General features: G+C 46.8%; 1 protein-coding gene and 1 long non-coding RNA gene across 2 annotated transcripts in view; one reads left to right on the plus strand and one right to left on the minus strand.

Moving 5' to 3' along the window:
- The window catches only part of LOC116218590, a 20,003-nt gene extending 4,246 nt beyond the window's left edge, over positions 1-15,757 (plus strand). The window contains exons 2-3 of the long non-coding RNA XR_004162940.2: positions 14,351-14,395; positions 15,459-15,757. This is a non-coding gene — a long non-coding RNA (uncharacterized LOC116218590). The remainder of the gene's footprint in view (positions 1-14,350; positions 14,396-15,458) is intronic.
- cpped1 (calcineurin-like phosphoesterase domain containing 1) overlaps positions 4,793-26,228 on the minus strand; it is a 28,000-nt gene continuing 6,564 nt past the window's right edge. Inside the window, exons 3-4 of the mRNA XM_012838958.3 lie at positions 14,570-14,992; positions 4,793-6,091 (exon numbers count right to left, since the gene is read on the minus strand). Of these exons, the coding sequence (XP_012694412.1) occupies positions 5,868-6,091; positions 14,570-14,992 (647 nt within the window). The 3' untranslated portion in view covers positions 4,793-5,867. The remainder of the gene's footprint in view (positions 6,092-14,569; positions 14,993-26,228) is intronic.

Raw genomic sequence — 26,228 nt, forward strand, 5'->3', positions numbered from 1 at the left:
AAACATGAGTTTAGAAACTGCACTCAAGCCCATCACCCTTCTCTAGGTTGTGCTGCATTTTCATTAAAGCTGAGTGGTTGCTCTCTTGGCACCTGTGCTCTGAAAGGTGTACATATGTTGGGGCCAGATATATGAGTTTTATTACAACCTAATTCGTGGAAAGTTGGATGCTTTTGATTCGTCGAGTGCTATTTTCAGCGGCTGTCTGACTAGTTTGGTTTCAAGTGAGATCAGAACAGATGGCTCTGGGTTTACTCCCTAAATAAATTAATATATTGACAATGATCCATGCATTTTTGATTTGCATGAGCACGCGTTGGCCGAGTTTACAAAGAGACGGGGCCAAAATGTCCAACCTGACAGAGGCCCTGGACTTTATGGGGCGTTTATTAACCCGATGTCCTCGTTTTCTATTCCTCTCATTACAAACTCCTGCTCCTTGCCCCCCTACCCTACCCCTACCCCACCCCTAGCCCAGTTGGAGTAGAATAAAAAACACAACCTGACAGGACAGGATGTCGCCGATTTTCTAAGGTTACATTTGGAGAGACAAAGAGCGCCGTTTCTTTATGAGAGCCCCCGTCAGAAGAACTGTTTATATGTTCAGTGGAACATAAAGAGAGCTTCACGCTGGGTCCTGTGAGGCTGCTGTGCTGCTGATATGAAGCACTCGCAGCCAGGAGGATTTATAACATTAGCCTTTCCTGTGTAATTCCAATTAAATTCAAACACTAATATTATACATGTAAATCTATGGATGGGTAGAGTGTAAACCAAGGCCATCCCAGTGTGTGTGAAAATGATAGCTGGATTAATTAGTGTTGTTACTGGTCGCTTAATGACTCTGAAAGGCATCTAAGTGAGTTTACCATATGTTCTCTATAGTGGTGTGTTTCAGTATATAACTTATAGTCTTATAGTGCACTTCACATTACTTACAAAAGCTTAACTTGGTATATAGGAAGGAAAAGCCTTTGAAATACTACCTAAGTGGAAAGTATTCTTTGTTGTGGCATTTGGAGACATTCAAAACACATTTAAGAACATACTGCCCTCTTAATGTGTGTAGTTTCTTGATACATTAAGCGAAAATTGCCTGTACTTTGTGTGAAAGCACCTGCCGAAGCACAAATGTCAAAACCCAAATGCTGCATAGATGATGCATTATGAAATTCCTAAATAACACACATGGATTACAGTGACCAGTAAACTGGCCCATAGTAATGGTGCTTTTAACATATGACAAATAACAGGAGCTTTGTCTGTCTTTCTCTCTCAGGTGTTCTTTTGTTGAGTCATTTGGGATACCAATGAGGCATCTTAATGACACGGTGCATGTCAGTGGCTCTTCATTTTCACAGTGTTCCCCACATCTCCACTAATGTCTCCTCCGCTCCACTGCACTCTGGAAAATGGCTCCATTACTGTCGAATCCCCCCGCCATAATAGCATGCAGATGGGCTGTCTAGCAGGCAATCGTTCAAAAGTTTGAGGGGAGGTCATGATTGACAGCTCAAAAAGCCGTCTGGCAAATTGCCATTTTCTTTTGACAGAGGAGGCCTCATTGGGAATTCCAAAGTTATGGCTGGGTGTAAATAAACTTGAATGTGGTGGAAAGTTAGATTTCTGATTGGTAGGGGGGGATAAACACAGTGAAGAAAGAGAAAAGCAAAGGCGGACTGAGACAAAAGCCATTATTGGCTGGCAGATGGGGTGGCTGAGCCTGGGCGAAAGTTGAGCTGCTGATTCTCTGCGCTTCTGACTGGGTGAGTGTGGGAGTCTGTTCTGCTGTGTGAAGAATGGCAACCTGGTAAATGTCACTGGTCCTTCTGTCAACGCCCATGAGCCATCCGCCCAGTAAACAAAGCACAGCTCTGCCATGCTAGCTTACCAGTGGCAATATGGCCGACTGTTGACATTTTATAGCCTTCTAGTAACAGTTGTGATCCTATTCACAAGATTTCACATCATCATACCTGCTGACAGAAAATCATGGAAATGTACCATTTCCAACGAGGTGAATTATACACACTCCACTTCACGCTCTCTCTCTCTCTCTTGTATGATAAACGTTGCTGTTGTGAACAGTCCTGTGGCGCGAAATTACTTTCACCCACCTGTTGCTGCTCTCTGACGTGCCAATTAGCTTTACAGGGGCCTGAATGACCAGTTGGGAACATTCGTTCTCACTTCGCCTGCGGTCCTCATGCTTTGGAGTAGGCGCAGGGAAGCTGCACACACAGCGGAGAAAGAAGGAGGGATTGTACGAAAACATTAGACCGCCTGTCAGCCATTTTGATAGCTGGCCGCGGGCCTGGAGGGTGGGCTGAGGGGGCTGAGATAAGGACCCTGGACCCCAGATGGCGCTCCCTCTGTGAGCAGATGGGGCTGGAGGGTTATGGTAGTAATAGTATCGCAGTGCCAAGAGCTGAGTGGAGAGGCTGGGCTTTAATTGCACAGCCAACACCTTTGCCCCCTGAATGACACATATACGTGTTCCGGTCGTATGAGAACTACTGTGTAGGTGTGAGTGTGTAGTTATGCAAGTGTGTGTGTGAGCTAAACACCATTCAAACCACCAACAATTGGCTCTTACTTAAGACCTGCTCCTGACGTCATGAGCCATTATGAGTCAGAGTGCCAGACTCATCATTATTTACTTCCTAATTACAGCACTGTTAACAGTGGGGAAGGCAGTATGCAATCCATAGGGGTGACCAGAGCAGCCATTGAAGCTACAGTCCAAATTGGTTTAAAGGATGTATTTTCGTCATGCACTGTTACAACACAGTTGGTTGTTTATTCTGTTTGAACTATCATTTATGCCAGTGCATTTGACTCCCTTGCCAGAAAGACTAAGGTTATGTCTTTGCTCTTTTGAACAGTTCTCTTGGCTGTAGGTTGTTACAGCCAACATTTGCAGAGAAAGAATTACACTGTTTTTGCTTTTCATTTATTGGTTTGGGAGACTGAGGAGTTGAAGCCTTTCGCCTGCTTAGATTAGTATCATGAATATGTGTCACTTTCTCTACCCACTGACATTCAGGAAGGGCACTTACTGTATTTAGGTCAAGCATTTGTGTTGTGTATTCGTTTTCCAGCAGACAAGGCTTTGTTCATCCTATGTGGAATAACTAGGTCAGTGGGAAGGGCCTGACAAACATCTCAATCTTGGACAAAATAATAACTAAGAAGACCCTGATAGCGATAGTGATGACCCTGATAGATAAGAGCCCAAGGACGATTTCCAGAACCCTCTTACTCTGGTGGGAGTGGTGAGTGGGCGGTGGGATTGTTGTCTGTGATGAGTGCACTGGGGTTCACAGTTCTTGAACCAGTCTGATGATAGTTCTGATGATTTTAGAGAAGTTCTCCAAGGTTACCAAGTACTCATAAGTTCAGTCCTCATACTTTCCTCATATGGGTCTTTTTGCTCCAACCAATTCTACTAATGCATTATGTTGACAAAGGGTATGCAACAGCAGACACGTGTTTGATAGCATTATAATGGCTTTATAATAGTTTTGGTTTGTTTTGTTTCCTCAATGTGGTCCTGTGGATGTGAGGGAAGTGAGACTTTCAGTCCAGTTTCTGTGTGGGTAGCACAAATTGGAACTTCTTGTGTCAGTGTCTTTGACATGAGCTTTGAGTTAAACCTTCCATCATTGAAGCTGAACACCGTATAATTTAATTGGGTCAATCTGTGTTCACAACAACCGAGATACAGATACTGGTGATAGATTTTTCAATAGAGACTCTCTCCCAAAGGCCATTATAAAAAAAAAGCCCATCAATACAGCCGAGGGCATTGAGTAGACTAGACGAGTCCAGTCATGCAGAAGATCTTCTAATTCTATTTATTTTACTCCTGCCCAACCTTCTGTAAACCAATTCCGCCCTTCCAACGAGCCCCAGCCTAACATTCCCCTCTTATTTACCTCCTTTTCCACAGCGAACTCTGAGGACATCTGGTTACTGAAGCGTGCCAAGTGGATGATGTGAAATGTTCAAATTGTGTCAGCTTGGCAAGCTCATAAGAGGGGCCGGAACACCCAGCAGACTAGCCAAGCTCGAGGAACAAACTGGCTAAATTGCCCCTGTTGATGTCTTGCTCTTGCTCACTCGCTCTCCACAACCAGGAAATACACTAATGTCAGACAGGGCGCCCCTGAGACTGAATGTGGTGAAACGAGGGGACGTGGTGGTGGTGGTGATGGGACAGCCTGTTCTCTGAATCAGTTTTTCAGCACTTACAGGCAAGCCCCATGTGACACATTGTCAGCCCCCCCCCCCACCACACACACACACACACACACACACACACACACACACATACATACATACATACACACACTGTGCCCCCCCTCTCCCCTCTCCCCTCTCCTGGCGATCTGGGCAGAGCAAGTGGCAGCCTCAGCAGCTGAAAGTGTTACACCCGCAAATGACGTCCACTGACAGGGCATCGTTAGCCGCGAAGAGCTGCGGTAAGAGCAGCTCGCATCGATCCAGCAACAGCTGGCTCTCATCCGGGGGCCACTGGGGAGGATTTGAGTGTGATCCGCCGGACTCCTGGGTTCAGAAACCTGAAAGAGCACTACAGGCTAACGCTCCTCTGCGCACAGGCAGACGGGTGGAAACATCAGGGCCTGATGTGATAATCATCTGCAGATGAAGATGGTGATGGATGGGTCAAAAAGTGGCTGTAGCCCGCTTCAAAATGGTCCGTTAAGGTACCCTGTGGTTCTCTCTAACTGCTTAGTAGTGGACATTATTCAACTGGTGCAACACAACATTTTTGTAATAATATTTATTACTTCTTTATAAAGGTCAAATGAAATTCACAGAGTAGATGCTTGCATTTGGTCATTCAAAAAATCCAAGCTATAATAATGCCATCGTTTTGTAATTAAATTAGTAATTAAAAATACAGATTTATCCAGGATGAAACTCACATGAAGAACTGTACGTTGTTTAGGGTGACTTTGGACAGGAAATAGTCCATATGTAAAGGATAAAATGGTTCGGTCCCAATGTGTGACAACACTGAGTCATATCAGCCTAAATGAAGCCATGAGGAAAATAAGACCCGAAACGTCACAGGAGGGGAGACTGACGAGCGCTTGGATATTTCCTCGCCACATCACAGTCGGCCCCCCCACCCCCCTACCCCCACCCAATGGAAATACAGTGCCTCTAAAAAGGGAGGCCAAAACTAAACGTGTGAAATGAGATCAGCGCAAGTGTCTTTGACAATCCACCCACCAAACATGCCTCTCAGCCCTGGTCATCGCATCACGGCTGTGTTTCTCAATGGTTTCCATGGCGACGCAACCCCCCCCCCCCCCATTCCTGTTCCTGCCTCTTATGGTCTGATGAGTGGAGCGGGCAGAGAGATGCTCGGGGGTGAACTCGTCCAACTCGAAAAACAGTCAGTGCATTCAAAACACACTGGCAATTATATTACAAAAACAAAACAAAAACCAAAAAGGTTTGTTCTCAGTAAATAACTAGCCTTACTATCTCTGGGGCTATAGTGTCATATGTTTATATGTTCTTCGCTCAAGCGCTCAAATAGTTTGATGGCTGTTCGTGGCAGTATAGAGTATATGAGGTTAACACAGAATACGGTCATGCTAACCTTTTAGATCGAGGAGCCCCTGAAACACCCACATTTGTTCAGAGAAAATCTGAGCTAAAGAGAGAAAATAAAAACTGAAAAAGAACAAATCAATTCTCCTAGGCCCTAGCTTCCTTCCTTAATCCTGTCAAACCAAATATACAAAAAACCACTCAGGTAACTAGGGTTAATTTTTTTTCCCCCCTGAGCTTCTATAAAATGGAGCCTTCTCCAGTCCTCTTCAGGTAGATCAGGCCAGTAGTTGCTTCAGATCCTCATCCATGCCCCTGTCGTTCAGCTGGTCCAGGCTGTGGTATCGATGGACGACCCGATCGGCGGTCACCACCACCACCCTCACTCCATGGGCATCCTCCCCTAGCTGGCAGCCAATGGCCGAGCTCACCACCATGTCCAGGCCATCGAAGCACCCCCCGGCGTTGCGGTGGTAGTGGCCGGAGAAGACGGCCTTGACGCCTTGACACAAAAAGGGGAAAGAGGGGAGAAAAGATATAACACTGTCATTAGGCAGATCGGGCTTGAAGGCCGTGTTCTTCACACTGTCATTTGGGTCAGTGCTGCTGAGGGAGCCTGTGCTCTTTTCAGGAGGAGTATGTGTGTGGAGGCTGACATGCTATTGAAATGGGCCAGTGTGAGCACGCACACACACACACACACACACACACACACACACACACTTTTATATTACAATATTAAACAGTTCTCTGTGCTCGAGAGGTTGACGCATATTCCATCTTCGGTAGACATCAATTTTGCATGACCCCTCATTGTAATTCAAATTTGTATAATATGGACAAAATCTGTAGACAGGGTGGACTGAGTGGGTGGGTTGGTGATCAGAATCAAAGCCCTGTCAAAACACACAATGGCAAACGTGATGAGGGACACTTGTATATTGGAGGCTGTTGTGCTTCCAAGAAGCCACTATCCATCACAGGGGAAGTATTGAGGCAGCGCAGCAGTTCAATACGACAGAATTCTGACAAATGTGCCAAGCCATTTCTAATTCAGAAGCCCCAAATAGGATGCCACTTAAAAAAAAGGCAACAATCCTGCACTGTAAATAATTCCGCTATAATGGATGGCAAAGAAAGGTTATGTAAATCATCCTGTGCATCCCAACTGTAACCAACTAATCCAAATGAGTTTTCTTTGTGCATGAATGGTATCACTCAGCATCCATGTGTGGCAGTAGGAATAGGTTTGGCCTTGTTTTTTTTTTTTAATTCTCATTTAATTTTATTTATTTGTGTGTGTGTGGGTGTGTATGTGTGTGAGTAAGTGCTTACTCTGTCACGTCTCACATGAATCTTTGTTTTCTCACTCTCCACTGTGATTGATGTAATTATTGAAATGGCTTCCACTCACTCTCTCTTTCCCCTCGAGCACTATTCTGTCGTTCTCTTTTTTTTTTCTCTCCCTTCTCTTTGTTGCTGTTAAGGAGTCCAAGATGGGCAAAAACTGATTGCACAACTGTGGCTGGCCAAACACAAGTCGCACGGAACGAGAAGTGAAAATGAGTTCTCACAGTCTCTGAGGCAAAAAGGCATGGGAACGGCTCCATTGTCTCGCTCATTCAAGGCTACTGGCGGCTCACCTCCACACAGCCCACACAGCCAGCCTCGAGCCCGAGAGCAAAACCCACTTTTAGGAGTGGGGGAGTGGGGGGGGCTAACAACAGGCATTCATATTTAAGCTATTACGCTGTCACGGAGATGTGAAAATATCTTACATTATCTCACTCGTACGCACAGGGCCCCTGACTGAAATAGACTGTAGGGTGACTGGAGTTTCCCCACACAGACATCTTTAATGCCACCTAAAATCCTCCTTCTGAAACAGCACACAAGAGAAGGTCCTCCGCGAAGGAAGGCCTGATTAAGAGTGATGCCTCGAGGAAGAGGGACACATTAAATTTAATACGAGAGATGCTCACGGACCCCAAAAAAAAGGCACTCAGAACAATTTTATGGAGGCTGCATCCAGCACTTAAAAAAAAAAAAAAAAACATGGATGCAATAGTAATTAAAATCACTCAAAGTCCCAGGGAAATCTGGTTCTATTTATTTTTCACAGGTAAATTCAGACTTGATAGATAATTAATTCGCGCTCATAACCCTGAGAAAGAATTCTTAGTTCTACCATTACTGTTGAGCTTCTGCCTTCTTGCACTGACACCAGACCACTGTAGGGCAGAAATGTTCATAACCACTCCATTTTGAAACCACTTTACATTACAATTTTTGTAACTCAATATATTATACAATTATAAAATTCACAATCCCTGAAATTGTTCATCGGGGATGTTTGTGCCTATCCAACAGCACCGTGGAGAAGGGGGATGTGCAAGTCGGCCTTGTAGTTGCATTTAACCACGGATACCTTGACCCTCAAGGAATTACACAATAGTTCCACAATTAGACAAGAACAAACAAACAGAGCCAAGGCAGCCGGGGATTACTATCTAATCACAGGAGGACGAAGCATAATCGCATTAACAACTATTTCAAAGGGAACCACTATGATTTTATGCACATTTTTAAGCAACTCCACAGTATCATAACCTCTCAACCACCCCTTAGGAAAGATTTTTTTAAATATCAACAACTGAAGCATGACATAAGTGGAGGGGGAAAAAAGACAGCCCAATTATTGAGAGAAGTCAGATGTGTAACAGCAGAGGGGGGGAGGCAGAGGGGGGCCGAAAATCAAAGTACTTCTTAAACAAGTCGTTTACTCGGAGGACTACCTCTGCACGGCACCACCACATCGGATAATTAGGCATGCAGCGCGCCGCTAATGACTGCACACTTTGAATAAACCAGGCAAGTACACTTTAGCAATTAGGCAACATTCCTGCACACCCTCAGACAGGGTCAAATGACCATACCATCCCCCCCCCCTAAAACACACACACACACACACACACACACACACACGTCTAACTTGTTATCTGACAAGAACTGGCAGTGTCTCCCTCACCTTCGATCACCTTTAACTGTGTATGTTGATAGTGAAGTGAATCAATGCTAATTGTCTGTTTACTGTTGATTCACTGTTCATTTTGGTTACTGAGGTTTAGTAAACAGCCAATTCCCATGCACAGAATTATTATTATTTTTTTTTTTTTTAAAAGCGAAGGCTTGAGTAAAAGGACAGAATGTTAAACAATTTGGGGTTTTGTGCATCTCCACAAAAGCACTCGAAAAAGCACATGAAAGGGACCCTGTTTCAAAGCAAACTAATAAGAACAAAACAACTTTAAAAACACACTGCACGACAACAGTCAGGGCCGATATTACTTTCTCCTCTGCTGATTGTACAATGGTTAGGTGGTCAGGCATCAATTTGGTATCCATGGCAATGAAAGAACCTGGATCCAATCAGAATTCACATAATCTACTCTTCTCCTGCAACAAAGAGACAATGACAAAGCTGAATTCAGTTTCATACGGCGGCCTCTGTTTTTTTTCACTCGGCCCTCCTCCGCTTGTTAAGTGCTGGTGATTTCTTTGTTGTTGCTTCTGCATTATGTAGGCTTACCCAATCTGCTGAGCACCGCAGATACAGAGCACAAGAGCAAGCCAGTCTCCCTGCTTATAATTTCATACCTCTTGGATGCGTCTTTCGGAGAGAAGACAATTTAACTGCCAGCTAGATGACTGAATCCATTACTGCGGTGAAATAAGAATATTGAGGAAAAAATGCATTACAGCTGAGCGAGGCAAAGTTTGCCTGGGGAAGTGATCAAATCCGGAAAATATTTATGATTGCGCTGACAAAGTGATGAAAACGGGTTTAAGCCTAACTGCGTGAGGTAGACCAGGTCCCAGTCACAGATTTTTTGGAGGGAGCGCTGAAACAGCTCCAGTGTTCCTGACACCGTTATGCAAACAAGAGGCAGGGCTGCCAGATTTGGGCGACGCAAATCCCCAAGCTCTCTCTCTCTCTTTCAAAACAACTCAAAATTGAACATGAGGCTTACATTATGGGGATATTAAGAGTGTGTGTGCCTCTGTGTGTGTGTGTGTGTGTGTGTGTGTGTGTGTGTGTGTGTGTGTGTGTGAGAAAGAGTGTGTGTACGTGGTGAAGATGTCATTAAACCACAGCGAGTAATTAATCACAGATTGTGCCCTGCCCTCAGATAATTTTCATGACAGGAGAGAGAATGAGCTTCTGAGCGACACACACAGCTTATGCGGCTCATATATCACACGATTATTACTCTCTATCCATCCCTGGTGCTTTAACGCGGTGCATGTATGTGGAAGACTATGTGTGTTCATACAGACACCTAGAAGTCTGGCCAAATTAGACACGGAAAGGTCAATCATTGCAAACTGTTGCACACGAAACCGAATGATCTGCATAATGCTCTCCGTATGCACATCTTCTACAAAGCCTCGACGACATGGGATTTTGTGTGTGAACAGCTACGTTCACAACATAACAAACACATGAAAATGAACTCGCGACGCACTAATGACCACCTCTGATAAGGCCCCGTGACCCCAGAAAGCCTGTGAACATATGAATGCCCGAGGACACTCGGCGAGTTCCCAACAAATGCGAGACGCACCACACACTCAATCACATTATCGTCTCCATCGCCAAGTCTACGGCGCGCTACCATTCGTCATTCCCTTGGTAAAACAATGCGGTTCATGACGGCTTATCTGCGAGTCTCGGCAGATGACAAATGCTCCCCTCGTCGACTGAGGCCTACGCCGATTTACATGAGCTGGCTGCGAATTAAAGCCCAAGGCCACTTGAGATAGTGGCGAGAGTACACTTAGCTTATCGTTGTTAATTAGTGAAGAACAAGTTTGCGCCAGAGGGCGTGTGGGAATTTGAAATGCCCTTTGAAGAGCGTGGCCTTACATGCTGAGGTACAGGTGTTAAATTATTCCTCTCTCAAGACGACTCCAGAGGAATTCTAACCGTAGAGATTGGTCCCAGATTAAACCAACTGACAAGCAAACAAGTTAATTTATCATTAAAGGCAAATACCGCAGTTGAATGTATAATGCATAATACAGTTATTTGTCAAATGTTTGTGGAGATATGTCGAGAGGCACTATATAACGTGATAAGGTCTAACTATATCATCGCCTTCTTAGGGCTGGTACAAAGAGATAGCTCCTTAAGGTTATATGCAGACAAAATGGTGGACAGTAACATTAAAGTATACACAGGAGGGAACATTTAACACCAAACCGCCCTTGTGAAATAACATCAATCCTCTCACACTACATATTTATCAAAAAAGGACTTTAACATCAAACTCAAGAAAAGCTGATAGAGACGCGCGTTTAAGAATACCATTATGATAACTAATTAATGAAAGCTGACTTTGATTAGGTAAAGAGAAGGAGTGTAAGACAGGTTCTACCAGAGGAGCACCGGTGACTCAAGGTATGAATGCTCGTGGCCTCTTCACGGGAACACGAGTGAGAGAACACTGAGTGAGGTTATTTCATCTAAATCAACCGACCAAACTTACAATAGAGAAAGAGGAAATGTGAAAAATAAACGTGCACAGAGGACAGAATGTACTTTTTTACCGTCCAGTACATTTCTTCCCCCAGAATGAATTAAATGAAAGACCACATCACACCTTTTGTGGACTGTCTTTTTTTCTTGTTTTTCTTGCTTTCACTCTTTTCCTGTTCTGTTCACACGCTTTTTCTGTTCTGTGAAAAGCTTTGTTTTCTTGTAGATATTTTTTACCCAGCATGCGTACATGTCCTCAAGGGCCTCATTTCATGAGTATTTTCATAATCTGGATGGACAAATGGGTGAGGAGAAATGAGTCAGTGTATGCGTATATGGCATGTATGTGTGTGTATACATATATGTGTGAGAGAGCATGACTGCATGCATGTACAATTGCATTGCATGTCTCTTGTGTGTGTGTCTCCAATTCAAATATATCCTTAGGATTTCTATTAATCAAACTATGACGTGGGGCTTGATAAAAGATCATAAAGGATTGACTATCAGAGCCACCGGGGGCAATGCATCACCTTAATGATTCTGAATGACAGGCCCTGTGGTGTGCCCAGTGTTAGCACAGAGCCTTCACAATCAGCACCTAACCCGGGGGGGGGACACAACGCCTCAGAATAGATGAGAGTCTCTCAGCCCAGGTCGCTCTGTAGAAAATATGGCTTAAATCATAGGAATAAAATTTGCTGCATTATATTAGATCTGAGGCTTTTCCGGGAGACTGGGGGGGAAATGAGTTTGCCGGCGCTGCCTCGCCGGGAGGCCGTGTTCTCCTGTTTCTACTGAAGCCCTCTGGAGATGAATGAGGAAACCAGCTTATTTTGTCCCACAAATTCTCCCCTTTTCTCTCTCTTTCTGTCTTTCTCTCTCTTGCTCTCTGTCCCTGACTCTCCATATCTCTTTCTCTCTCTCTATCCCTGATTCTCTCTCTCACTCTCTTTTTTTCCCCTTTGTGTGATTTTGACAGCTCCTCTGGCCATCATGAAATCTGCCATGAAATTGAAACAGTAAAGCTGAAACCAAAACTAAAGTGCAGAGTTGGAGGTGTCACACAAACATGCACGCATGCGTCTAAAATGCTTCAAAACACACACACACACACACACGCCTACTGTACAAACAGGCACACACACCCACATTGATATCGAGAGAAAAGAGAGGGAGAAGCTCAAGAACTAGGACACTGTACACTTTCACAGGTTAGTTTGATCTGAAAACACACTTGGTTTAAAAGATATATATATATATATATATATATATATATATATATATATATATATATATATATATATATCTTTTATGTATATATATATATATATATATATATATTACATGGAAAAAAGAACGGAGTCCCCTTGATCATTGTCACATGGGTTTGGGGGGACCAAAGATACGAAAACGTGCCGTTGCAGGCGTGTTATCAGCATAAGTTTAAAGGCCCTGAGGATGTAAGGAGGTGGAGGAGAGAGAGACAGACAGATCAGATCTCAGGAGAAGTCCTGAGCTCAAGCTCTCACACACACAACACCTTTCATCTCTACTGGAGCCAAGGGGGCAAGAAAGCCCCCACAACTCCCCCTGCACCTCACCCTTAGAGAATGGGGGGGAAAACTAATTAGAAATGGTGGGGGTTAAGGACAGGGTAAACGCATATGTGCGTGTGTGTGAGAGAGAGAGAGAGAGTGAGAGTGAGGGTGAGAGAGAGAGTGAGTGTGTGTGTGTGTGTGTGTGTGTGTTCATGAGTGTGCGCATGTATATACGTTGCGTCTCGCTAAATTAGACACCAGTGGATGCGGCTTTTGATCAATAATTGATGTTATGCCGAGCATACTTTCCATATCGCAGTAGTCTGTGATTGATAGCAGAGCATGTGAACATGTGTATGGATGAGCGAGAGATGGAGAGGGAGAGGGAGAGGGAGAGAGAGAGAGAGAGAGGAGAGGTCTGTGTGGTAATGGAGAGATCACGTTGACATCCCATGCCTTTCAACAAAAAAAAAATCTCTCCTTCCCCATCACATCACGTTCCAAGTTCTGTTGGCATTATTCAAAAGCTACATACATGACAAAGACCCAGGGCCTATACATTCTAAGACTACAATGTAGGCCTGTATGTCTGATGTTACATTAATCAGCAGCTCATTAACATGAAGGCAACAGGCTCATGCTCAGCAGGAACCCTGTCCATGCCAAGGTGCTGATGTACTAAAGCCTTTCTGGGAGGTACAGTGGGCAAAGATATAGGTGTAGACGCAATGTTATGATTGGGCCTAAAACAAACCCCCATGGTCAATCAGTGGTTTTGGAGCCGCTAATAGGAGTGTCACGCACTGAAGGGCTTCCACAAACTGATGTCTTCTAAACAAAGTTCGGGAGGAGCCCATGTGGATGATTGACAGCTGTCACTCACCCTACTTCTGCACTCCAGGAGATTTAAACCAGCCTTATCTCTCCCTCCATCACGCACTTTCGGGGGAGCTCAGCGTCCCACCACCTCCATTTAGGGGGTGTCAGCAGACGTCGCTCACACGATCTCTGCTATAAACATCCCCTCGGCCAGCTATCAAGCCAAACATACATATTATTAGCATTCTAAAGCAAGCATCCTGATTGACGTGCTAGTGAATCTGGGATTAAGCTATGAGCGTCTGCCTCATGAGGCTCTCCTTCTTCACCTCTTTGGTGAAGATTTCCAAGCAGAGGAGAGTGTTGCAGTCACGCTCACTCCCGCTCCCTGAAAGAGGAAGGGTGCGAGTGAGGCTTTGAAGACGCGCGTGCGTGAACACACTGGAACAGGCTTGTGAAGTGTGGCAATGATCAAAAGGTTCCCATTTGGGACAGGTCCACGTGTGCCGAAACGAAAGGAGCGGTACGGATTCTGCAAGAAAGGTGGAGAGCTGAGACCTAAACAATATCAGTAACAACATATTGTGGAGGGAATTTACGAGGTTAAGAAGCTCTTTTTTTCGATCTAAGGTTTTCTTCTCTTTATGGAATAGCATTAATTCATGAAGCTTGCACACCATATGTGTTTTCATGGTAGTGGTCTGCTTTATATATCGTTTTTCCTATGTAATGTTTAAAAAGGTACTTAATATGTGTATTATTTATTGTGTAAGTTTATTGTTTGCACCAATGTACCACAGACAATTCCTGCTAGGTGTAAACATACTTGGCATTAAAAACCTTTCTGATTCTGATTCTTTAGATCATGGATAAAACCCCTGAAGAGGTTGAGTTTGTGGCCAAACAGGTATGTTCCACAAGAAGACTATTTTCTCGATTCCACACCCACTCTCTTTTCCTAGTCCTTACCTGTCTCTCTCCATGGCCCTGTCAGAGTACATTCAGAGTACATACAGAGGCATTCAAATGACCACAAATCTCCAAATAGAGAAAGAACTTGAGGAATCTGTGTGGATCCTACCTGCTTTCTTGAACCTCTGGATGAGGCTCTCCCTGACGGCTGTCTGCAGGTTGAAGTAGTCGTCCTCCTCGTCGGGCCGCCGCAGGTAGAGCGGAATGTGCTGGAAGACCAGGAGGTGGTGCGAGGGGTTGCGGGCCTCATTTTGAAGCTGTTCCTCCAGCCAGGCCTCCTGGGCGTCGCGGAGGCTCGGGCAGCCCGAGGCGTCGAAGAAGAGCTGCGAGTTGAGCACTAGGCAACGCACGCCGCCCACCCAGAAGTCGAAGTAGTCGTCGCCCCACTCGCGGCAGTACTCGGCCACAGTTTCGGGCGTGGGAGCGTTGCCCAGGTCGTGGTTGCCGCTGACAAACACCAGCGGGATGCCGGGGTCGGTTTCCCGCAGGGCGTCTTTGAGGTCCCGCTCCTGTCCCGCTCGAAACGGTGTACCTGGAGCAGAAGAGAACCATGTGGAAAGTCCTTCATCAAAACCCATTTGACTTTGTCACATTCAGCATTTGCCTCTTGTTCCTCAAGCTGTCAGTCTAGTACGTGTGCTCAAAAGACTCTGGTCCTTCAGACCAAGCCATGCACCTTGCCAGCCAATCAACATGTTGCTTCAGGAGCACAAAAGGGAGGGGTATAATTTGATTGACTGTGGAGCTCAAATATCAACAACCTCATGCCAGAATCAAGGACTGTACCTTTAATGGACTGCAGAGGCTTGAACACAGAGCCTAGAAATCAAAGACACATGAGCGACAGCAGGGAGATAGCGCTGGATGTTTCTAGATGCCTGAGGGCTCTCCTGTTTAACCTTTCACGTGTGGTTTAACCTCTGTGATGTATTTCACGGTTTAACAGCGTACATGAACCTTGCACTCAAAGACTTTTTTTTTTTTCTCCTTTGATATAGGAATATAGGAGTCAGCAGTGGACCATACCTCGTTTCCTCTACCTTCACAGAGACTGACTGCCTCATCTTTTGATGCCGCAGTGATTGACACATGCAAAGCCTAGCGGAGCAAGGGGTAATCACACGTGGTCCAGTGTACACCGTGGGAGTGTCAGAGAGAGAGTGTTCCTGGCATGGGTGTGTCTTTGATTTATGACATGACAGGCTTATAGGTAATTAAGCATGATCAAAAAACACCCTGAAATAAATTAAAGTAAATAGTTGTTCTATTCCTGCCATCTGCATCACACATACATGATATTCTGAATGATAAGTAGTTATTACGAAGGGGGAAAGGGCATGGTGCACAGCAAACTCAGAAGGGGTTCACCTCACATACCACAGCTCACACACTAGGAGACTGGAAAGACCAGTGTTTGGAGCGTATGGACATCATTTCAGCAATTTCACCTGCGGCATTGAAAAACACACAAACACCACTGTCAGTGGCTCACTTAAAGAGCGCTGCAATCAGGGCTCATGCCGGGCGCGCACTACGGCTGCTGGTTTCCAAGCACACACACCTCTGCATCTGGGCCGATGCTAAAACATCACTTGGCTAATTTTATCGACAAGTTTGAGTCCCAGCGGGACGCCGTGGGAGGATCATCTATAAATTCGCTGTGACAGAACATCTGCCATTTTTGCGCACGTGCTCTACCTGCTCCTGCCGGGACGCCTTGCATCCATTTTCAGCGAGAACACCTTGCTGTGGACCCCATGCGCTTGACAGACAGCATTTTTATAAATAAACACAAACAAGAAAGGAATCCAATTAAAGATAATAACTATCAAATTACAAACGCAGAGGACAAGCGAATTAAACATCACAACAATCAATTTGCTCCCAGCTGCCAACAAGAAGCCTACAGAGTCGATTTGTTTATTTATTTTTGGTCTCGCCACGCTTTGCCTGCATAAATATACTATATTTACCACAGGTCAACTCCACCATCAAAGACAAAGCAGGAGACAGCCGAGGCGCCACTTTCAAAGAAAAACCCTATTCTACTTATGTAAATATAACAACAGCGAGCGAAACACAATCTTTGTGCATCTCCCTTGGGCCCGAGTGAACCGCAGCTTGTGGCATTTTGAACCGCAGAACGTGGCCTGTGATGCGACAGGCAGGGCATCTTGCTCATGTTGCCGGGGTAGATTTAAGGGAGGAGACCAGAACGACAGAACGACAGAACAATAAGAGCATTTGAGGATGCGGGAGATCGTGCAGAGAACACACCCTGCCGAGGCTTCCTGGAAATCATCAGTTGCAGTCGCAAACATACACAGAAACAGAAACACACACACTTGCAGGCACATGTATATATACGCAGACACACACGCACACACACACACACACACACACACACACCCATACACACACACACACCCATACACACACACACACACACACACACACACACACACACACACACACACACACACACAGAAATGGCTGTCTGCCAGGTACTGTAAACATTGCTTATTATACCAGAGCTCAAGATGGTATAATGTAACACTCACACAAAGATTAAGGTTGAGGGCATGTGAAAATACGGCATTCTACACTGTTTTTGTCATACTTTTCATACATACATATTTCAGTCAGTACTAATTAGACTGTGGGCTACACGTGAATACACCCAATCATGACTTCAAAGCGATGAGCTTTTGCGCTCAGGAAGAGTCTGAATACTCTCTGGAGGCCGGGCCTCCTAACATTACCTCTATGTCAATTTTGCCTACCCAGTAGTTAATTAGGCTGGCAGGGCCGCTGCAGACTGATAAAACACTGGGCTGATAGTGTAGGAGGGCTACATACAGGAGATCTCTACTTTACTATACACAAAAGGGGTTGAAGAGTCACTGTTCTAAGTAACTGTATATGACATGTTATTTTGCCATTATCCACCACTGGCAATTATTAGGATGGAGCAGAATTTAAATATGCACCTGTTGTGGCGAGAATGGGATCTCACTACACCTTTTCTTTCAATCAGAAGACCGGAGACTGGATGTAGAAATCTGGAGGTTTATTATTGTAATCAATAAGCTACAATAAGGAGATGGTCCATGGATTAGCTCGATCTCATTGTATGAATGTTTTGCATGCCATTTTAAGGCCTGTACATCGTGGGGTGTGTTCTATCTGGCTGTTTGCCAAAACCAATCAGAATTAACTATTCCCTCTCCTCTAACTCCCCTGAGTACTCCTGTGTGTGTGTGTGTGTGTGTGTGTGTGTGTGTGTGTGTGTGTGTGTGTGTGTCTGTTGGTGTCTGGATCTCCTGAGACTCCCTGACATCCTCTGAGACCCTGAGACCCCTTGAAACCCCCTCCTAACCGGGGGTTTCTTGGAATGTGTCTGTGTCGTGCTTTTAGTGCTGACTTTAAGATCAGTGAATCATGTCTATGGCTGAGTTACTGTTTCCCGCCTAGTCTGCCCTTCCTGAGTGAGACTTTCAAACTGATGAGTTAATCCATGTTCATCTAAACATAAAAAATATCCCACACACCCATTTATAGAACTCGAGCCTGGAACTTCAAGAGGAGCAACCAAGCAAGACTCTGAGGTGTATCGGCTGACCAAGGATCAATGCTGCCTTTCAATTTATAATGAGTGAAGCCGAGGTAATGAGAGGAACAGCCTGATCCTGGACCAGTTCTGCTACAGAATGACACCCCATGACTATATCCCCCCGATGTGTTAGTAAGTGAATCATCTGAGCTGACAGACTGAAGGCTGGCCTCACAACCTGATGAGCATCCACGTGTGATTCCTGTCTGACCAGTGAAGGGAGAGCCGAGCCCCCCACCCCCCCCCCCCCCCCCCCCCCACATTTGTCTGGGCTGGGGTACAGCCTGTTCTCCCTCAACAACAACAACAACAGCAGCAGCAACAGCAAAAACAACAGGTCTCGTTGGCGGCACCAAAGCCCATAGCAGCCCATTAAAAAACTGGGCCGATCCACATCCCTTTCAGATAAGCACACAGAGGGGGTGCCTCTCTCCCAGCTGATTTCCCCGTAGTCCTCTCAGTCAATGCACCGCTGAGCACTTTTCTCTCTTTCATGGCCTCTCAACGGGCACTGAAGCGCAAACACATCAGGCGCCAGGGATGGGAAGTCGGTGAAGAACCTTCTCATCTCCTTCGAGTGACAAGAGACACAGAGACACACTTACTCACACGCACTTACCCAGGAAAACACACACATACAGACACTCAAGCAGGTTTCATCCACATCCACACACACACACACACACACACACACACACACACTACTTCATCCACATCCTGAAGCTACCACACAAATCCCTGTTTTTTACATAAATATTCAAAGCCATCTTCATCCAAACACACACACACACACACACACACACACACACACACACACACACACACACACACACACACACACACACACACACACACACACACGGCTATCAACGAATATTCTAAATTAGATCATATAATCGAAATGTTAAACGAACGATATCCGATTGTGAAAATAAAGCAGCACTACTGTCGCTATCAGTGTCGCAAGTTCTTGCCTGGACCGCTGAAAATGTAAATGTAGGCCAAGCTGAAACTCTGTGGTAACGATGGCAGAGGTGTCACAGCCCTGCACACTATCTGAAAAGCCCTGTTTGGAAATACAACGGATTTTGGTTGATAGACGCTATGTAAGCTGTGTAAGCATATCATTCCAGCTATTTTGTTTTGTGTAGGTAAGTAGATCTTGACAGATCTAGATCTTGATCTAGACATGTTTATGTTGAAATAAATCTACAAGTAGTTGTGTTGTTTCCTATGTTGTATTGGTTTGCCTTCCTATGGACCTAAAGCACCAAAGCAGATATGCAAATGATTCGAACCTATGCGTTTTTTGGAGGGCTAATCAAACGTCCTTTTTGGCATTTTGGCACACTCACAAACACACACACACACACACACACATTAAAGCCCCATCAGCATCTGAGGCAATCTCTTTGTAGGGCCTCATTAGTAGAGCATCAGGTCCACTGCGTTCTTAATTTAATCACCGTCTCCTCCTCCACCCACACACACACAGACACACACAAAGACACACACCCCTCCTGCTGCCGCCACCACCACTTCATCATCATCGGCCGTGAAAGTGTCCCCCAGACTTCAGGCCTCTCAGGGGGGATTCTCCTGCCCCGCGTCGCCAACGAGCGATCTGTCAATTAACGCTTGTGGGAGGAGGGGGCATGGGGTGTGTGTGTGGGGTGTGTGGGGGGTGGGAGTGGGGTACAGGGGAAGGGGACACACACACACACACACACACACACACACACACACACACACTGCTCGCCCGGACACGTTTCCGTTGAGTCTTCCACTACGTGGGTAAATGAGGCGATGAACGATTCTAAAAATCGACCTGACTGCTCAGGGCTGGAGAATGGGATGCCATCACACCGTGTCCCTCATGACCCAATTATTACCCGCCTTTTCACACCAAGAGCTCCTTTCCCCACCCCTCACACATTCAAGCTGAGGACGGCCAGGGGACGAGGCATGACAGGACTTTGGTATCTGTCAGGCAAACTGCTGTAAATCCATTTTAATATTAGACCCGGCTTTGTCGGAAGAGACGATTGTTTTGTTTTGCACGAAATAAATGACGTACGGAAATAAATAAATCTATATGCATCTTTGATGATTAGGGAGGCTGTATCGACAAGCTTGGGAAGTCCCAGCAGAAACAGAAGAGTGTGTCCTGTGCAGGCTTGATAGAAGAGTGTGTAGTGTGCAGGCTTGATAGAAGAGTGTGTACTGTGCAGGCTTGATAGAAGAGTGTGTAGTGTGCAGGCTTGATAGAAGGGGAGGTAAGTGGGTGGCTGAGAGAGAGAGCACAAAACAGAGTAGAGAGAGGGAGCGAGACAGATATGAAGACAGAGAGTGAGTCCCAGACATAAATAAAAAAAGAGCAAGGAAGCCAGAAACACACACGCACACACACACAGAGACCTTCACACAGACAGACAGACACACACACACAGACCTTCACACAAACAAACTCAGTGATAGAGAGGTGGGGACAGGGACAAAGAGTGACAGAGATCCAAACGCCAGAGACGCAGACTGTCTCTCTGCTCTGTGCCAAACAAATGACAGACAACTTCCTCAGGGCCAAGATTCACGCTTCCCCAAAACAAACAGTATAGGGGAAATGTCAGGGGAAGGGCTGATGATACGGGTGTTTGGGTGCAAGGAGCCCGGAGCTCTTTGTGTGTGTGTGTGTGTGTGTGTGTGTCTCATATAAGGGAGGCGTTTAACACGTAAGACGTCCATGCAGATATGTGTGGGACAACATGTGTGTGTGAGTGGATGAGTGAATCTGTGTGTGTGTGTGTGAGTGAGTGTGTGTGTTTGAGTGTGACGGACCTGGCGTGTAATGCGTTTGGCACTCTGTGCCCGCCGCTCTGGCCTGACAGTAATGAGAGCTGACACTGGGCCGTTTAAAGGTCTCAGAACCTCCCGGAAAAAAGCAGTGCTGCGCTTTTACAGGACGCTTTGTCGCCGCCCGCAACCTATAAATTACACCCTTCAGCACGGAGCAGCACAGAAGGCAAAACGCTCAATCAGAGGAGGAATGACACCCCAGGGTCTCCGTCCTGCTTTCCCATTAAGCAAACACATATGGAAAATGGATGAATATATTGGTTTATGCTTACCAAGTGAATGTGAATTTCCCTCATCAACATCTGCGATATATGAACGATATACGAGATAAGATTTCTAAGAAATAATATATGGATTGAATTTGACACATTGTTGTTACAGCTGAAAAAACTGCATTTCTGTAAATGATATACACACAAGACGTCGGCTATTACAACACACTCGCAGCTTCAAATGCACTACTGGAAGCACACACGCCCACGGGCACACACACACACACACACACACACACACACACACACACTCACTCTATCGAGTTCGTATGGCCCCTAGGTGCTCATGGTTCAATCCAAACTACACAAAATACCCACGATGCCACATTCTCAGCAGATGTTGTGATCGCTACTAGACAGGAGTGACGGCGCTCTGAATGGGACTACTAAGCTGTGTGGCCTTAGGTTAGGACACTAGCACCCTGTCTGACTGGGCCTCTACCCACAGGGTCTAAAGTTTACACAAATTAAAAACAATGGCACGTCATGTGCCGTGACAACCCCCTCCCCAGCAGGGCCTCTCAGACCAGAACCACACAAAGAAAATGGTACACCAGCTTAGCAAATCAACAGAGGGAGGGAGAGAGAAACACCAGCATGGAGTGTTGGGCCAGCGCACAGCAAAAGACATCAGGCTGAAAGGCAGAATGCGGTCACACTGCACGATGGCTGTAATCCGCGAGCCCATCTTGCCACTGGGGTTCGATTTCTCCAGGTCTTTGGCTTCGGAGCTCCAAGGACGAGCCCACCGGCTGCTGGAGAAGCCAACTGAAATGGCCCCTCTGGAAACTGACCTCTGCGAACTCCCAGCAGCACTTGCGCCGCCTTCCTCCCGAAGCTCTCCCGTATCTGGCGTGTCTATTGAATCCACAGGTGCAGGCACCCTCCTGACCTCGTTATCAGATCGTTCGGAGGGGGAGAAACGTTCAGCCGCCACTCTGCCGCAGGAGCTACGCCGCGCCCCTGTGGCACTTGCCAGCCCCCTCTTGTTTTACCGCTGTAAAAGACAGGGAGGAGACGGCGGGAAACAGTCACGGCCCATAATGAGGGATGACAGGCCAGCGAAGAGTGCAGACCCAGATATTCCATCACTCGCTCGCTCTCGCGCAAAGACTTGAAAATCACTCTGCAGATGTCTCTTTTTTTGGCAACGGGGTTGCCTACACGATTATGATGCCCCGAAACGGCTGGATAAATGAGGGCGGGCTCGGAGAGACAATGTTCCAGTTCTTCAGGAGTTGCCTAGACAGGTTATTTCTTTTTGTCGCTCTTTTTGTGCTACGTGGGACTTGAAGAATATGTCTTCAGGTGAGCAGCCAATTGGTGAAAGGAAGATTCACCATCATGGACAAAATGTATACAGACATTTATGGCATGCTATCTCTCCAGGCACCAGTAGACACAGGAATAGATGAGGGAGGCAGTCACTTGGTCCAGATCAGCTGGATCCAACTACCCCTTAGTGCAGAAACAAAGCCCCATTTCAGGGAACCTGTGACCAATACTTGAGTCTTTAGTTTGAGTAAGTTAGTTCACAAAGATTATAAAAAAAGGGTGATATTTGAATTGAATGAAACCCAAAAGGACTGTATTACTGGTTGTGAAATAGGTGACAATTGCCACAGGTCTGTCCGGTTAGAACAAGAATGATGTCAATGTCCCAATGATGACGGATGTAACAAAGTATTTATTGTACACACACGCTCAAGACTCGAATTGAATGATAATGAACTGTGAATATGATTATCCGTGTAAAGGACTCATATCCACACTTGAATCCTTGAATGACCGTACTGATCCGTGTTTGAACGGTGATTGACTATCCGTGATTTGAACGGTGGAATGAATGGAAGAATTATCCGTGTAAAGGACTTCTAACACACATGAATCCGTGGTTTCTATGAATGATATGAATAACAAATATATAAAAATATTAACAAGTATATAAACAACAAGAATGAATATAGTATAGCCTACATGATGAATATTACGGCTATAAATGCGGAAATGTCCCTTTAATACCGTGCCGCGTAACGGTGGACATTCCAGTATCTCCGTTACCAACGGTAAATCTTTAAAGTAGCATGAATGAGATATGACAGTGAATGATTCCTACACAAATAAACGTACATATATGATCTACACTGACATGAAACAGACTCGCTACAGATGACACATATCACAAACACTCACATTCTCAATGACGCACGGCAAGAATGATCGCGAATGTCTCTGAATTGAACTGATGAACTCCCGATGGCTGATGCTCCTCTCCAACTCCAACTGCTTACTTGACCCACAACTGGCCAGTGGTGGCCCAAGCTTATATAGTGGAGAGGGGGAGTGAGAACAAGTCCAGGCTAGCTCTGAGAAACCCAGCATGGGGTTAACCATCTGGTCAGTGAAATTCCACTGTGCACGAGCCCCACAGGATTCTGGGATCAACTGATAGGCTGACCTCTGCCTGGACCCCACCTCCCGTGGTGCACAGCTGGATGCAACTGGTGAGACAGCCCTTTTTAACAGCCGCCCCAACTTTGCGTAGCAAAATTGTTTTCCATGAAGTGAGCCAGTTGCATCCTGCAGGAATGATGGGAGTCTGATGGCAACGGGCCACGTGTAGGTCCGATCCTTGACCTGTATCTGCGCCGTCCGTGTGCTGGTGAGGTATGGTTCGAAGCAACCACACCTGTTGAAATAGAATGCGGCCTGGAACCTGATGGGTGAAAGGTCAGCCATTCTGAGGATGACTGAGTTGCTGCGCCATCTTTGGCACTCAGCACAGCTGTGCTGGTGCTTCCTGATGGCCTGTCTCCCCCTCAAGATCCAGAACCGTCGCCTTAGCTCAGCAACCACCCTGTACGGGCCTGGATGCATGAGCCGGCTGTCACCATCCTGGATAATGAGCTTGGTGATGGGGTGATGAGGATCCAGCACTATGGGGTGCAATGCGTCCTCCTCCAGGGACTCACACCTGCGGAGCCGCCCCCCCCCCACGCGGATCAGTTAGACCCCTGAGTCGTGTGCAGTCTGCTGGATGCAGAGACAGGTTTCCCTGTAGAAAGAAGAATGAATTCCTCCGGGAAGCAGTCTCTCTGGACTGTCCGGAGGAGAGCAAGCTCAGCTTGCCTGACGTCCTCTGCTGCGGGGTCTGTGGGCGTGGCCGCCCCATGACATGCTCTGATAGAGGCCTCCAGCAGCTCTTGGTAGCTGCTGAAACCTCCGGGATCTGGAAGAGACTGAGCAGAGGTCACAGAGACGTTACCACAGAAGAATGACTTCCGCAGGTCAGCAGGCTCGTGGAAGGATGACTCGTTGCTGTCTTTGCTGCTCCGTGCCTCTGCACGGATGGACTCCTGACGCAGCCGTTTCCCAGTGCCACACCGGTGGCCAGGGAAGGACTGTTGGAGTTCTTGATGAGGCAGGCGATCCACCCCCACTCTGACTGTCTTCTCCTCCTGTGACCTGACAGTGGCTATGTCCTGCTTTGACCGTGTGATGAGCTTCACATTCGGGGAGGGCAGGACATCCATCTGCCAGGGCTGAGCCATGTGACGTAGCAGCTCAACAGTTGGAGGATGAGTCCCAGTGAGTAGACACTGAGGGGTGGAGGACTGATGCAGGGGTACCTTGAAAGGGCCTTGCAGTGTCCAACCCAGGCATGTGTTCAGTGCAGCCGGTCCACCTGGTGGGCCTAGGTGCACTCGCTCAACTGGGGTGATGAGATGAGGGTAGTCAGACCCGATGAGGAGCAGTGGTTGGGCCTGACTGAATGACTGCAGGGGCAGACCTCTGAGGTGATGATAGGCCTTCTGCAGGGCTTTGAGCGGGTATGAGTGGGTAGAGAGGCCAAGCTCCGATGCGGTGAAAGCTTGCTCTATCCTGAACCGCTTCTGAGGTTGACTGGCTGATGCCACGGAAAAGGAAACTGACCTCCCTGGCACAGACTTGCCGTCCTGACGGATGGTCCGGAGTGCCAGATCCTCCTTCCGTCCTTGAAGGCCCAGCTGCTGAGCTGCACTGTGTAGCAGCATTGTGCGCTCGGAACCGTCGTCCAAGATGGCGTACGTCTCCATCTTCCTGTTGCCATTGTACAGGCACACCTTCACCAGCTTCAGCAGTACACTACTACCCCTCCTGGCAGGATCAAGGTAGTACGTCACTGGCTGATGAATGGCGGGGGCTGGCTTCTCCGGTCTGATGTTCAACTCATGCAGCACTTCCAGATGTGTCAGATTGCATGTCTGACATCTGGCCTTGAGGTAGCACTGCACTGTTTGATGATCCCTTCCACACCTCCAGCACCGTTTCCCTTTCTTGATCCAGCTGACCTTCTGATCCTTGGTCAGCTGCTTGAATGTTGTGCACTGATTGAAATAGCGCTGATTGTTGTTGCAGAACGGACAGTACTTCGGTGGCTGCTCTGGCTTCCGTGGTGAGTGCTGTGCTGTCTTGGTGGGCTTGACTGCCTTGACAGGGGAGTCACACCCAAGCAGGACAGTGGTGGAATGCACGGCTGGGCTCTGATTCGCCCTGACGCCTCCCTGGCGGTCAGGTGGCTCTTCCAGCGGTGCTCTGGAGTGAATGGATGACACCTCATCCTGCAGCGTTGGCACCTCAAATGGCGGTGCGTGAGCAGACAGGCTGTGCCCTGGACCGATATGCGTGCTCCGCATATGGTCAGTCAGCACAGCCACAGGCTGTTGAGGTGGATGATGTGGGCGTGGCACCTGACACGGCAATCTCTGCTCTGCCGCACTGACCATGTCATGGTATGACACTGGCGGAGGTGGTGGCGGGAACGTGTCATCATCTGGTTGGACCACCAGCGGAGAATGATGAGACGCAAGCCACGGCACACCTCGCAGGTCATCCACTGGCTGAATGAATGCCTGACTGGTTGGCAGCGGCGTGGACGAGAAGTCAGAGATGTGAAGACTGGCCTTGGATACCCCACTGTCTGCGACGTGGAGTCGTCCTGATGATGGAGCGAAGCTGGTGGTTGGAGCTGGTTGTGCATGACGTTTGTC

The sequence above is a fragment of the Clupea harengus genome, chromosome 23 (assembly GCF_900700415.2).
Source record: "Clupea harengus chromosome 23, Ch_v2.0.2, whole genome shotgun sequence".
NCBI classification, from domain to species: Eukaryota; Metazoa; Chordata; class Actinopteri; order Clupeiformes; family Clupeidae; genus Clupea; species Clupea harengus.